This window comes from Leucopleurus acutus (assembly GCF_964270905.1).
Source record: "Leucopleurus acutus genome assembly, chromosome: 7".
Classification (NCBI taxonomy): domain Eukaryota; kingdom Metazoa; phylum Chordata; class Mammalia; order Artiodactyla; family Delphinidae; genus Leucopleurus; species Leucopleurus acutus.
Genome location: NC_139150.1, coordinates 42593689 through 42606383, shown reverse-complemented (window position 1 = coordinate 42606383; position 12695 = coordinate 42593689). Strand labels below are relative to the sequence as shown.

Below are 12695 nucleotides of genomic sequence, written 5' to 3'. Positions count from 1 at the left end.
GGGGGGATCCCGCTCCAAGGGGCTGAAACTCAAGACACTACAGGGAACTGATGACAAAGACGTCCGTGTACCTAAATGAAGGACCTGAAAAACTTGAAACAAAATCAGCGGAGACCTTGTGAGTCAATTAAACCTCCCAGATTCAGCCGTTCAAGAGCTGTAGGTGGCTACAGGGCCCAAGCCCACTGCCTCAAGTGTGACTTGGAATTCAGGAAAAGCTTCTCGCAGAAGAGAAAGATGCTTTTTGAAGGAAATTTCAGACCTCACACTTCCAGAAACACCGAATTCCAAGTTAAGTACTTGAGGGGAATGGCAGGCAAAATACTCCTCTTACTGTTCAATTATTAACTCTCCTTTTTTAAGGTGTTGTTTTTGTTTTCAGGATGAGCCCTTGCAATTAAATGTGTGCACATTACATGCACATACGATGTGACCCCAGTGCGGGGAAGACCTCCTATAAGAAGGAGGGCAAGTAAGAAGCTGGGGTCAGCTACCGAAAGAACCTGTAGACCTTGTACTTTTTTTCTAGAGATCACTGAATACAGAACCAAACATTTTGAAAAGTTAGGCAGGGCTGTCCTTTGCCCTTGGGAAATTCTGTATGTAAATCATCCAAGCCGATTCTGCAGAACCTTTAAGGGGATAAGATTTCCTTTACCACACTACAGACCTAGAGTGAGAATTTCTCAAGTTGGAGACACTAGAAACGGTAAAATAGATGAAGATTTCCGTGAAATCATCACCAGGAAACACAAGATATAAGCTTAATTCAAATTTAGTAGTCCTGACACTGAGCAAACGCCTCTGTAGTATTTATCCAAGAAGTCATAAATTCTAATATGTTCTCGTGACATTCCTGAGAGACATAAAAATTAAGGCTTATCAACAAAGTGAGTGAATACATATGAATAATTTCTTTTAAGAAAAGTAGGCCATGTATGAGAAAATAATCTTCAAGGCTAAATCTTAATTGAAAAAACATGTTGGTTAAAACATGGTTAAAAACCAAACGCTACTAAATTTCTGATAAATTTCCTTTCCAAATTAGCCTGTCAAGTAATAGGCAAAGATTTTCAACAACCTGGCTGACCAATAATCTTGCTAACATTTAAAATAAAACCCCCTAAAATCACTCTTAATTCCCTTTTACAGACTTTTAAGAAAGTGTCTAGCTCTGAAAAAAATCAAATAATGGAATAAGAAGTGAGGGAAGGACTGAAAAGAAAAGCTAATTAGGTTTGTTCATCCCTGACTTAACTAGTCAATTGTTTTGAATGAAGCAATACTTTGTAAAGAAGACATGGGCTTCCCTGGTGGTGACATGGGCTTCCCTGGTGGCGCAGTGGTTAAGAATCCACCCGCCAATGCAGGGAACACGAGTTTGAGCCCTGGTCCGGGAAGATCCCACATGCTGTGTAGAAACTAAGCCCATGCACCACAACTACTGAGCCTGCACTCTAGAGCCCACGAGCCACAACTACTGAGCCCATGTGCCACAACTACTGAAGCCTGCGCGCCTAGAGCCCATGCTCCACAACAAGAGAAGCCACCGCAATGAGAAGCCCACTCACCGCAACGAAGAGTAGCCCCCGCTCGCTGCAACTAGAGAAAGGCCGTGCGCAGCAATGAAGACGCAATGCAGCCAAAAATAAATAAACAAAATAAATTTTTTTTAAAAAAGAAGACATAGATCATGCTTCTTAAGTAATTACTTAAACTCCTAGAGCACTAATCATTTTATCATTTTATGACCTAAGAAGGGTACTTTGTTATAGTTTCACATTTGGATTCAGGACTAGCCCACAGAGAAAATTATTCAGAAAATAATAAAGAAGAAATCGATCAAAATGACTGACCTAAACAATCAGCAGAAGAAACAATGAGTTGATTTCTGGCTTTTGAACTTGCCCCAGTAATAACCTTCTATTTTCCAGTGCCATTTAATTTGTAAACACTTCCTTTTGCTCACGTTGGCTTATGAAGTAGACAGAGCACGTGCTGTCTGCATTTAACAGACAAGGAAATGCGAGACCGGAGAGGTTACACGGTTTCCCCTAGGACTGAGTCAGCAAACTCCAGACCATGCACTAAATCTGCTCTTGGCCTTTGTTTGGCCCGTGAGTTAAGAATAATTTTCACCTTTTGCAAACAGAGTTTATAAGCAAGCGTCACTCATTCGTTTACGCATTACCTATGCCTGGTTTTGTACAACAGCAGAGCTGAGTAATTGCAACAGAGACTGTATAGCCCTCAAAGCCGAAAATATTTCCTCTCTGGCCCTTTACAGAAAAAGTTGGCTGACTCCTGCCTGAGACCCACAGGTGAGCGATGAGCAGAGCCCAGATTTGGGGGAACGAATCCAGTGATCTTTCTACTCAACCTTTTGCCTCTCCTTAAGCCATGTCACTATGGTTCATCCCTGGCATATGTCTGAAGGATAAGAGGAAGTTTATGAAGCATGAATGCAGGTACTTGAAGTAGAAAGAAGGAATTGAGAATGGAGCCAGAGACAGCAAATGAGGAGGAGACAGAGGTACTACTGACTCATTTCCCAGTTTCACAGGTGTGTGAAAGGAGAGGAATTCTGCTCTTGGATGGACCATATCCAGAGTCTCACCCATTCCTGATTTAGAGTATTTAAATGATGAGATTGGGGACCGTCTGAGTTGATATTTAGATCAGATTTGAGGCTTGGAGTTGATGCTGTTTTTAGGGTTAAATCTTTGGGGGATATTAGAATGTATTTTGCTTATAGGCTGGACATTCTTTGGGGGATTGGGGCAGAGGGCAGACTGTACTGGGTTGAATACTGTTGCTTTGAAATTCATGAAAACTCCAAATCTCAGAAAGTAACTTTATTGGGAAATAGGGTCTTTGTAGATATAATCAAGCTATGATGAGGTCATACTGGATTAGGATGGGCTCTAACCCAATGACTGCTCTCCTCATGGGAAGAGGGAGGTTTGGACACAGAGAGGAGAACACCATGTGAGCACAGAGATACAGAGGGGAGAGCTCTGTGGGAAGACAGAGTCAGGGACTGGATGGAAGCATCTACAAGCCAAAGGACACCAAGGATTGCCAGCAACCATCAGAAACTAGGAGGGCAGCATGGAACAGAGCCTCCCTCAGAGCCTCCAGGTGGAACCAAGCCCCTTGATTTCAGACGTCCAGGCTTCAGAACTGTGAAGGAAGAAATCTCTGTTTTAAGCCACCAGTTTGAAGTGCTTTGTTATGGCAGCTGGGGGAAACTAATGCAGATTAGTGGGCAAGGGGACATGGCCTTGTGAGAAAGAATTCAGATCAAGAGAGCACAAGAAAGTGGTGCAATGTCAAACCCCATAAAACCTTTTTGTTTGAAATATAAACTCAGAGTTCCTCTAGAAGACCTTGAGGGAAAACCAAACAAAAACCCAGGGACCTTGATGACTAAATCTGACCAGGTTTTTACAAACACATGTTGCCAAGATAAGCAGAACTGACTTATACTTGAGCCTTTTCTTCCCAATAGGCCTGTTTACAAATCTATCCCTAAATTCCAGTTAGTCACCCCACTATGACTGGGGAAACAAATGCCTTTTACAAAGGAGGAAAGTAGATTAACTAAAATTACCGCAAGGACGTTCCTGACATACCTCTTCTCTGAAATAATGCTAAATTTCCACAGATGACCTAATTTTTAAAATACTTTGTAAAGGGTGATTTCTTTTTTTACCTGCATGCATTCAAAAAGATATAATGTATATACTCAAAACCAATGTGTAAAGGAATCAGAGTCACTTGTGGAATCACCCAGTGGCTCAGGACGCACCTCTCATATTACTTGGCATCAGATATACTAAAGACTAATTCCCACCACTAACACCCTCCCCCCACCACCTGTCACACATGCGCACACACATTTTTCAGCATAACACTGTTGAAGGTTGAAGCTGTGGGCAAGCTATATTCCTTCATTTCCTCAAGACTGCAAGGAAATGGTGGTAAAGACACAAGGTTGCAGTCACACTGTAAAGGTACGTCTAAAATCTGGTGCATGTTGAGTTTTCCTATGTAATCCAGTCACTGAGTAATAAAATAAAATTAGATTGATTGCTCTGAAACTCTTTGTATAATGTACATGAACACAGATGCCACAAGTTCATGATAAAGTTGTCCCTGAGGTCCATACTTAGACCACTATTCTGGCATTTGAGCAGCTAAATTCTTTTCAATTGATCCACAAGAGAATCAGACAGAATTTTTCTCTTTATCATCATGTCATGTTGTAACTTGGTATCAATTATTTTAAAGAAACTCTATCAGTTAGATTCTTAATGAACTTATACATAGTATTTTCCTGTGGATTTACATTCCAATACACCATAGAAAATATTATTTGTCTCCTCCTCCCACCCTCCTGCCTCATTATTTTCCTATAGTCTTAAACAGATATGTATTTTAAATAACCCACGGTGACAGGAAAGCAAACGGCAACTCCATACCATTACTTTATGAGAGTCCTCTGCTAGTTGAGACACAAGCATTACCCTTCATAAATCATCACTTAGCTCCTAAGAAGGGCTAGCTCCCCAAACAAACAAACAAAGCCCGCTGACGACTTTGAGTAGTCTGCAGGGCATTTTCCTAAGACTGGGAATTCTTAAAAAGTTGGCCATTGTAAACCCAAGATCTCCACTGCTCCAATGAAGAAATTAACCAGGTATCTTAGCTGAAAGAGGAGGTGTATATGTATGTCTTCCTTTTCTCAGCATCTGAAAGAAGTCACCAGCATGACTACCCACATTTCTGAATTGCTGCGCACTGGGTAGCACCACACTACCACTATGCTAGAGCTTCTGCAGAAATAAGACTGCGGCGCTGTTGCTAAATTCATCGCACTCCTCTGGAGTATCTCTACCCCAGAATCTGAGTTCAAGAGCTTCTTTAGGCCTCTGATGGAAGCACGCAGTAAATCTTTTAGTTCAGATACATATGCTAACCAGAGGAGGATAGCACGCATTCACAAATGGGTCCAACACTCTTAAGCATGTTACCTTATTCTGTTCACACACGTACTGTATCCTCAGGGTATCCATGGCTCTGATCATGGCTTGCATGGCGGTGAATATGTTTTGATAAACTAGCTTCGTGAACCCCTTTCTGTCTTCGTCGCTGTAACCAGACCCATGGATGATTCTCATTTGCTTGATAAAGGTGCTTTTGCCACTTTCTCCAGTTCCTAATAAGACAAAACAAGTGAAAAACGCAGTCAGCAGTCTTTAAAAGGAGCAGAGTGAGAAAGAAAGTACCTCCTGGCAGCATTGGCCATTATGAGGATTAGTAAATTGATGGGCGTGGATTTGGAAAGGGCCTGCCGAGTGCTTATGCAAGTTGAGGCTGCAGGTAGTGCCATCCTAAACCCCTGGGCAGAGGGGTCCCCACCCTGGACCCTGTGCTTTAGAAGTCCACAAATATCACACACACACACACACACACACACACACACACACACACACAATTTATTAAGGACACATGAGTGCCCATGTCACTTGGAGTAATCCTAAACATCAGCTCTTGTGACTAACACTGTTTAGGCCTCAAGGAACTGCTCCCCGACATCCCTTGCCCTATGACCTCGAAACAATTGGCATCCGTGTCTGAAAGCCCCAAACATTCGAGGGTTTCCCCCCTGCTAATACCAGCCATGGCAGCGATGGGGGCTGCTTCAGAGCGCAGGGAAGGTTTGAGCAGCAGAAACACCGGGATGTGAGAAAAGGCTAGTTAACTTGTCAATTCCTTTCTTTCAAATACATGAATACAATGGATCCTCGCACAATGAAGCACCATCCCTAGCTGTACCAAATGTCTATATTCTTCCCCCTCCTCATATTCCAATTTGTAGTTCAGGAGGTCCTCCAAACTCACAACACTTGTACATGGCAGCCAAGGAACATTTTACAACATCAAACCATTCCTACTGCTCTTAAATGTGCACAGATGTCCAGATAATATGTGTGAAACATGATGCCAGGGCTTTACATTAATATTAGATTGAGATATTGTTTGAATAGACAGGAAAAGGTGCAGCGTAAGTGATAGACATTTGTGTGATGGAATTAAAATATTTTCTTTCTAATATTTTTTGTGATAAAGATAATTTATCTCAGAGATCCCATTACCATGTTTGGAACATAATATACTATATTTATGGTTCATTTTCAAATCCAAGTATTGCTTTAGAGAAGTTTTTTTAACAATTCAGGTTGATATGATCTCAGTAGGGCAAAGTTTCTTCTAATTGGAATTAATGAAAATGATCTCAGAACTAAAATGACTCAATAAAAGTTGGATTCTTCAAATGGGTGAACTGCATATATACGAATATATATACAATATATATTCAATATACTTGTTATAAAAAGGTCATCTAACAGTATTTCTATTAAAACAACACAAACTGTATGAAAATCTTAATTAATATAATTCGTGATTTGACTATAAAGAAGGCCAAAAATTATGAAATAGGAAATGATGGATTAATTATAAAATATTTTATTACGTATCCACATCTCATTGACCCAACAGAATACCCAGACAGTGCGGTTATAGTTAAATTCAATAATCTTGGATACTTTGTTCGCTCTTAGTCATATTAAAAACCATAGTTGTACGTATCTTTTTTGAAATTTTAGTTATAAAGAGACGTTTGTCATGGTAAGAGGACAGAACATATTAATCATGGTTTGTTGGCTTGATTACTGCCTGTAACCATTTAGACTTATGGGATGTGGGTCTCCGTCTGCACTCTCGCCGAGGGCCCTGTGAACATCAGGCCCCGGAGAAACATCTAGGGGACTCGAACAATTTTTCCAGGTGAATAATTGAGACACCTCTTAGCATTTGATAAGATCTTTCCTTGTAAGAGAAAAAAAAAATGTTCCTTCAGGTTGATCTTTTCAAAACACAAACCTGCTTTTCTATGTGTCTTCCCAAGCTCGGCTCAAAACGCTCATTGGGGGCTTCCCTGGTGGCGCAGTGTTTGAGAGTCCGCCTGCAGGATGCAGGGCACACGGGTTCGTGCCCCGGTCCGGGAAGATCCCACATGCCACGGAGCGGCTGGGCCCGTGAGCCATGGCCGCTGAGCCTGCGCGTCTGGAGCCTGTGCTCCGCAACGGGAGAGGCCCCAACAGTGAGAGGCCCCAACAGTGAGAGGCCCGCATACCGCAAAAAAAAAAAAAAAACAAAACAAAAAAAAACCCTCAATGGCCTCCCCTCAGCTCAGGAAGAAAGAAAACTCTACTGTGGCCAACAAGGCCGTGTGGTCTGGCCCCTCCGTCTTCGCCAGCCTCTTCTCACAACACGCTTTCCTCCTCCCTCTGCACTCTAGCCACAATGGTCTCCTCGTTGCAGCCTCGGCTCATGCCTCGCACGTTCCTGGGATGGTCTCCCTTCACCCCTCTCACTGCTGCTCTTCACCTGGACTGGTCTGCCTGATGAGGTCAAGTCCCCATACTCTAGGTTCTCAGGGTACCATGAACTTCTGGTTGGAGCACCTGTTCCAGCTGCACTTTTGCCCATTAATGTCATTCTTCCTTTGACATATGCCTCCCTTACCAGCCTGTAAGTTTCGTAAGGGGAGACAGGGGCCATATTTGTTTTTATTCACACTGCCTCCCCTTGGGCCAGGTATAATGCCTTACACTTGGCACAAGCTCATTAAGCTTTTATAAAATTGTGATAAAATACACACAGCAAAATTTACCATCTTCATTATTTGTAGGTATACAGTTCAGAAGTGTTAAGTATATTCACATTGTTGTGCAATCTCCAGAACCCTTTTCATCCTGCAGAACTGAAACTCCACACCCATTAAACAACTCCCCAATCCTCCCACCCCCCGAGCCACCTTTCTCCTTTCTGTATCTAAGAATCTGACCACTCTGGGTACCTCATATAAGGGGAATCACACAGTATTTGTATTTTTGTGACTGGCTTATATCACTTAGCATAATACCCTCAAGGTTCATTCATGTTGTAGCCTGGGACAGCATTTCCTTCCTTTTTTTTTTTTTAAAGACCCTGATTATTTTTTATTTATTTATTTATTTTAATTTATTTATTTTTGTCTGCGTTGGGTCTTTGCTGCGCGCAGGCTTTCTCTAGCTGGAGCGAGCGGGGGCTACTCTTCATTGCGATGCGCGGGCTTCTTATTGCGGTGGCTTCTCTTGTTCCGGAGCACGGGCTCTAGGCGCGCGGGCTTCAGTAGTTGTGGCTCGCGGGCTCTCGAGCGCAGGCTCAGCAGTTGTGGCGCACGGGCTTAGTTTCTCCACAGCATGTGGGATCTTCCCACACCAGGGATCAAACCCGTGTCCCCTGCATTGGCAGGCGGATTCTTAACCACTGTGCCACCAGGGAAGCCCTCCTTCCTTTTTTTTTTTTTTTTTACAACTTTATTGGAGTATAATTGCTTTACAATCGTGTGTTAGTTTCTGCTTTGTAACAGTGAATCAATTACACATATACATATGTTCCCATATCTCTTCCCTCTTGCGTCTCCCTCCCTCCCACCCTCCCTATTCCACCCCTCTAGGTGGTCACAAAGCACCGAGCTGATCTCCCTGTGCTATGCGGCTACTTCCCACTAGCTATCTATTTTACGTTTGGTAGTGTATATATGTCCATGCCACTCTCTCACTTTGTCACACCTTACCCTTCCCCCTCCCCATATCCTCAAGTCCATTCTCTAGTAGGTCTGTGTCTTTATTCCCGTCTTACCCCTAGGCCCATCATCGGATGAATGGATAAAGAAGATGTGGCACATATATACAATGGAATATTCCTCCTTCCTTTTAAAATCTTGAATAATATTATTGAATTGAAAGTATTTTTTGAATACATGATAGTGATATGGAATTCATCCAATCTCAGCTGCCTTCACTATCCACAAACAGGAAAAGAGGTGGCTCACCCTCTCTCAACCACCCAGTGTGCTATGTGGGTAGCAGTGACCTCAACCATGGCAGGAACCACCATGATAATGGCCAAGCAGGAGCCTTATCCTGATTCTCTGTGACCCTTTCCTGGTTACTCCCCAGTCCTAATAATGGTGACTGTTAGAGAGTCACACTGTGCCTGGTACTCTGCACACATTATCTCCTTTGATCCTCACAACCAACCCACGAGGTATGAACTATTACCGTCATCTTTATCATACAGATGAGAAACCTGGGGCTCATACTGTTCAGTGATCTCTGCAAGTGCACACTGTCAGCAAGAGAAAGAGGGGATTTACTCAATCAGACTCTAATGCAGACTCTACTATCAGAGAAGAACATCGGGATGACCAAATGGACTTAGTCATACTGGTCTAATGAGGACAGATGGGAAGTTCACAGCTACACACTGAACCCTAAGCCCAGGCACACCCACCATCTTGCAGGCGCACACTGTTGGGGCATGAAGAAGAACCTCCCGACAGGTGAGTGTCCTCACAACCTCACAAGCCTCCCTGTTGCCTTACTTCTACCTCCAGAGATGGGAAAGGTGGGTGCCGTCTTCCCAGGTCAGAGATGAGGAAACTGTGAGTCAGCAAACAGGGCAACGCTGATGCAGATTCAGAGCTGCGGCTAGCAATCGCGCTGCTAAAGCCTTAGCCTTTAAGGTTCAACACAAATAACACCGCCCTAAAGGAATTTTCTTCCCCTTCGTCCCCCCAACAGTTAGGCTTGCCCCCTTTAAGCTCTCAAAGTGCCTGTGGACAGCCCAGTGGGGCCCATCCCCTAACTGCTTGTTTGCAGATATGTCTCTTGCTACACCCTAAGTCCAGGAAGGGTAAGGCTTGGGAGTCACGCATTTGGGTACCACGAACACTGTGCCTGCCATATAGTCAGCTCTCAAAAAACGACTAAATGGAGGAATGAATAGAACAAACATGAGAAGTCAGTTTTCCCCCATAGGTCTTATATCGCAGACAACTGCAGAAAAGTGAGATATGAATTGTCAAAAGATGATTGTGATGAGACCGGTTTCATGAGGACTCTTGGCTGCCAAGACCTTGTGTGTTAACTGAGGACCTGTGGGAAGATCCTATACAGTCAGAGCTTGGTCTAGAATCCTGAATCAGATTAGATCTCTGCTCTTGCAGAATCCTGGGGTTCCCTGCATCTCCTCTATGATGCTGCCACGCTTGTTTCTATTCCACCCCGACCAGGTTGACCTTGGGTACAGTGCTACCTTATCCTAAGTGAAGGTTAATACTCCCACATTCTACATACCACAAAGCTGACGTGAACAGAGAGATTATGCAATTATCACGAAGCACCTGGGATTTGGGCCCTCTTAAACCAGAAAAATCACTCAAGACTCACCCCAAAGACTCACCCCTCTACCCCAAGGTAGAGGATCTTTTGCATTATAAAGACCATTCCCTTACAAAAGGTTAAAGCCAACCCCACCAGCAGCCCCAAACACAGAAACATGTGTAAAAAGTCATTGATTTTGCTTTTGGACATGGAAGATTTTGAAAAGAAAAGGTTAGAAATGATTTTAAAGATTAATAAAAAGATGATATAAATGTATTTGATCAATACCAATATTTTAAAACGTTCTTCAATTCTACTAATATATTGTGGTTATTTGAAGAATAAAAAACCAAACATAGGGCAAAAAAAGGACAGGTTAAAGGCAAAGAAGAAAGACTGAAAGACACACACCACCTGGGGCTGAGGGCAAGAGAGCAAAGAAACTCGGTGGGCTGGGGGTAGGGGTGAAGGATCCTCTCCCTCTCATTTAAGCCTCAGCACAACCCGGTTAGTATCTTCTTTTTCCAGAAGGGAACCTGATTATCAAAAAGATTAGTTTATTTAATCTCTGTCCAAGGTCAAAGTCTGTCCAAGATGACTCAGCTTGGAAGTGTTTGTTGAGTCTTGGGTCTAAATCTGGGTCTCTGTTGGTACACGCACTTCCCATGATAACACCATGTGCTAGTTTTACACTGAGTGTTTCCCCAAATAAATGGCCAAGTCACACCCTTCTATCAGCTAAGCACTGTCTTCACCTGGTTCTGAGACTCCAGCACTTGGAACTTTATCTTTAATTCTTCAGAGCTCTGCTCTAAATGAGACAGTTCCAACAGCAGATGGGGGCTGAGGTGGGAGAGGGGGTGGAAACACGAGACGTAAGTCAGTCTCTGCAATGACAGCTGTGACCAGGACTAGAGGGACCAGTAAACTCAAGCTAAGGATCTGAGCTGAGTTTCTGTGTGGATGATCTGTCCATTGATGTAAGTGGGGTGTTAAAGTCCCCCACTCCTATTGTGTTACTGTCAATTTCTCCTTTTATTATCTGTTAATATTTGCCTTATATATTGAGATGCTCCTATGTTGGGTGCATACATATTTACAATTTTTATATCTTCTTGGATTGATCCCTTGATCATTATGTAAGTCTTTTTTTTTCTTTTAAACATTATTTATTTATTTTTGGCCGCGTTGGGTCTTTGCTGCTGCATGTGGGCTTTCTCTAGTTGTGGCGAGCAGGAGCTACTCTTCATTGCAGTGTGTGGGCTTCTCATTGCTGTGGCTTTTCTTGTTGCAGAGCGTGGGCTCTAGGCCCACAGGCTTCCATAGCTGTGGCATGTGGGCTCAGTAGTTGTGGTGCACGGGCTTAGTTGCTCCGCGGAATGTGGGATCTTCCCAGACCAGGGATCGAACCCGTGTCCCCTGCATTGGCAGGCGGATTCTTAACCGCTGCGCCACCAGGGAAGTCCCAACAGTCTTTATTTTAAAGTCTATTTTGTCTGATATGAGTATTGCTACTCAGCTTTCTTTTGATTTCCATTTGCATGGAACACCTTTTTCCATCCCCTCACTTTCAGGCTGTATGTGTCTCTAGGTCTGAAGTGAGTTGGTACAGGCAGCATATATACGGGGCTTGTTTTTGTATCCTCACTTCTTCTAAACAGAAACTCAACACTCAGACATTGAGCACAACCGTTCATTTATTCCACACAAAAGAAAAATCTAAAGGATATGATTTTTAGAACAAAAATTATTGGTGATCGGAAGAATAGGTGACTTAGCTCTGACATCCCTCCTGACTGTATATTAGAATGTGTGGTTTGGGCCAGTCAGTAGCACAGGTCCACTCTGCTTTGTTTCTTATCTCTTCGTGAGAACTTTCTCACTGGCTCTTCCACAAAATCAACATGCTGGTGGACGGCACCTCCACAGCCTCTGCAGATAGCAGGAGAACTGAGCCCTCACTCTGGGAGCAGCATTCCCTCACTCTGGGAGCAGCAGGGATGGGGGAGCCATGGCTTGGAAGGCGAACTTTGGTATCAAGTGACCAAGAGATTTAATCAGATGAGACAAAGGGGGACAGGGGAGGGAACCACAGGCCAGAAGGACTTTTGCTCCTGGACCCAATGCTATTAAAATACAGAGCAGAGAAAGGAGTAAAATTACAATTCCATCTCTAGATTCTGTTCCAAATATAAATAAGGGAAATGCCTCTTCTCTTCCACTTAGTTTTTGCTTCACTGTTTCCATACTTGGAGGAAAGAAAACCAACGATGGGTTATAAGTACTTTAAAACTTTCGTTATCGTTAAGAGCCTACTGGTTTCAGGTTCTTATTTATCGTCATCCTACTACAAATGTGGTCTGTAATAAAATCAGGGGGTAACCTCTGAGTAAGGCACCCTGGTTGTAACAG

The 12695-nt window shown here is 43.2% G+C and overlaps 1 protein-coding gene across 2 annotated transcripts in view; it reads right to left on the bottom strand.

Moving 5' to 3' along the window:
- The window catches only part of GNA14 (G protein subunit alpha 14), a 195023-nt gene that overhangs the window by 90073 nt on the left and 92255 nt on the right, over positions 1-12695 (bottom strand). For both annotated transcript variants that reach the window (XM_082843254.1, XM_082843255.1), the window contains exon 2: positions 5037-5221. In XM_082843254.1, coding sequence (XP_082699380.1) covers positions 5037-5221 — 185 coding nt within the window. The remainder of the gene's footprint in view (positions 1-5036; positions 5222-12695) is intronic.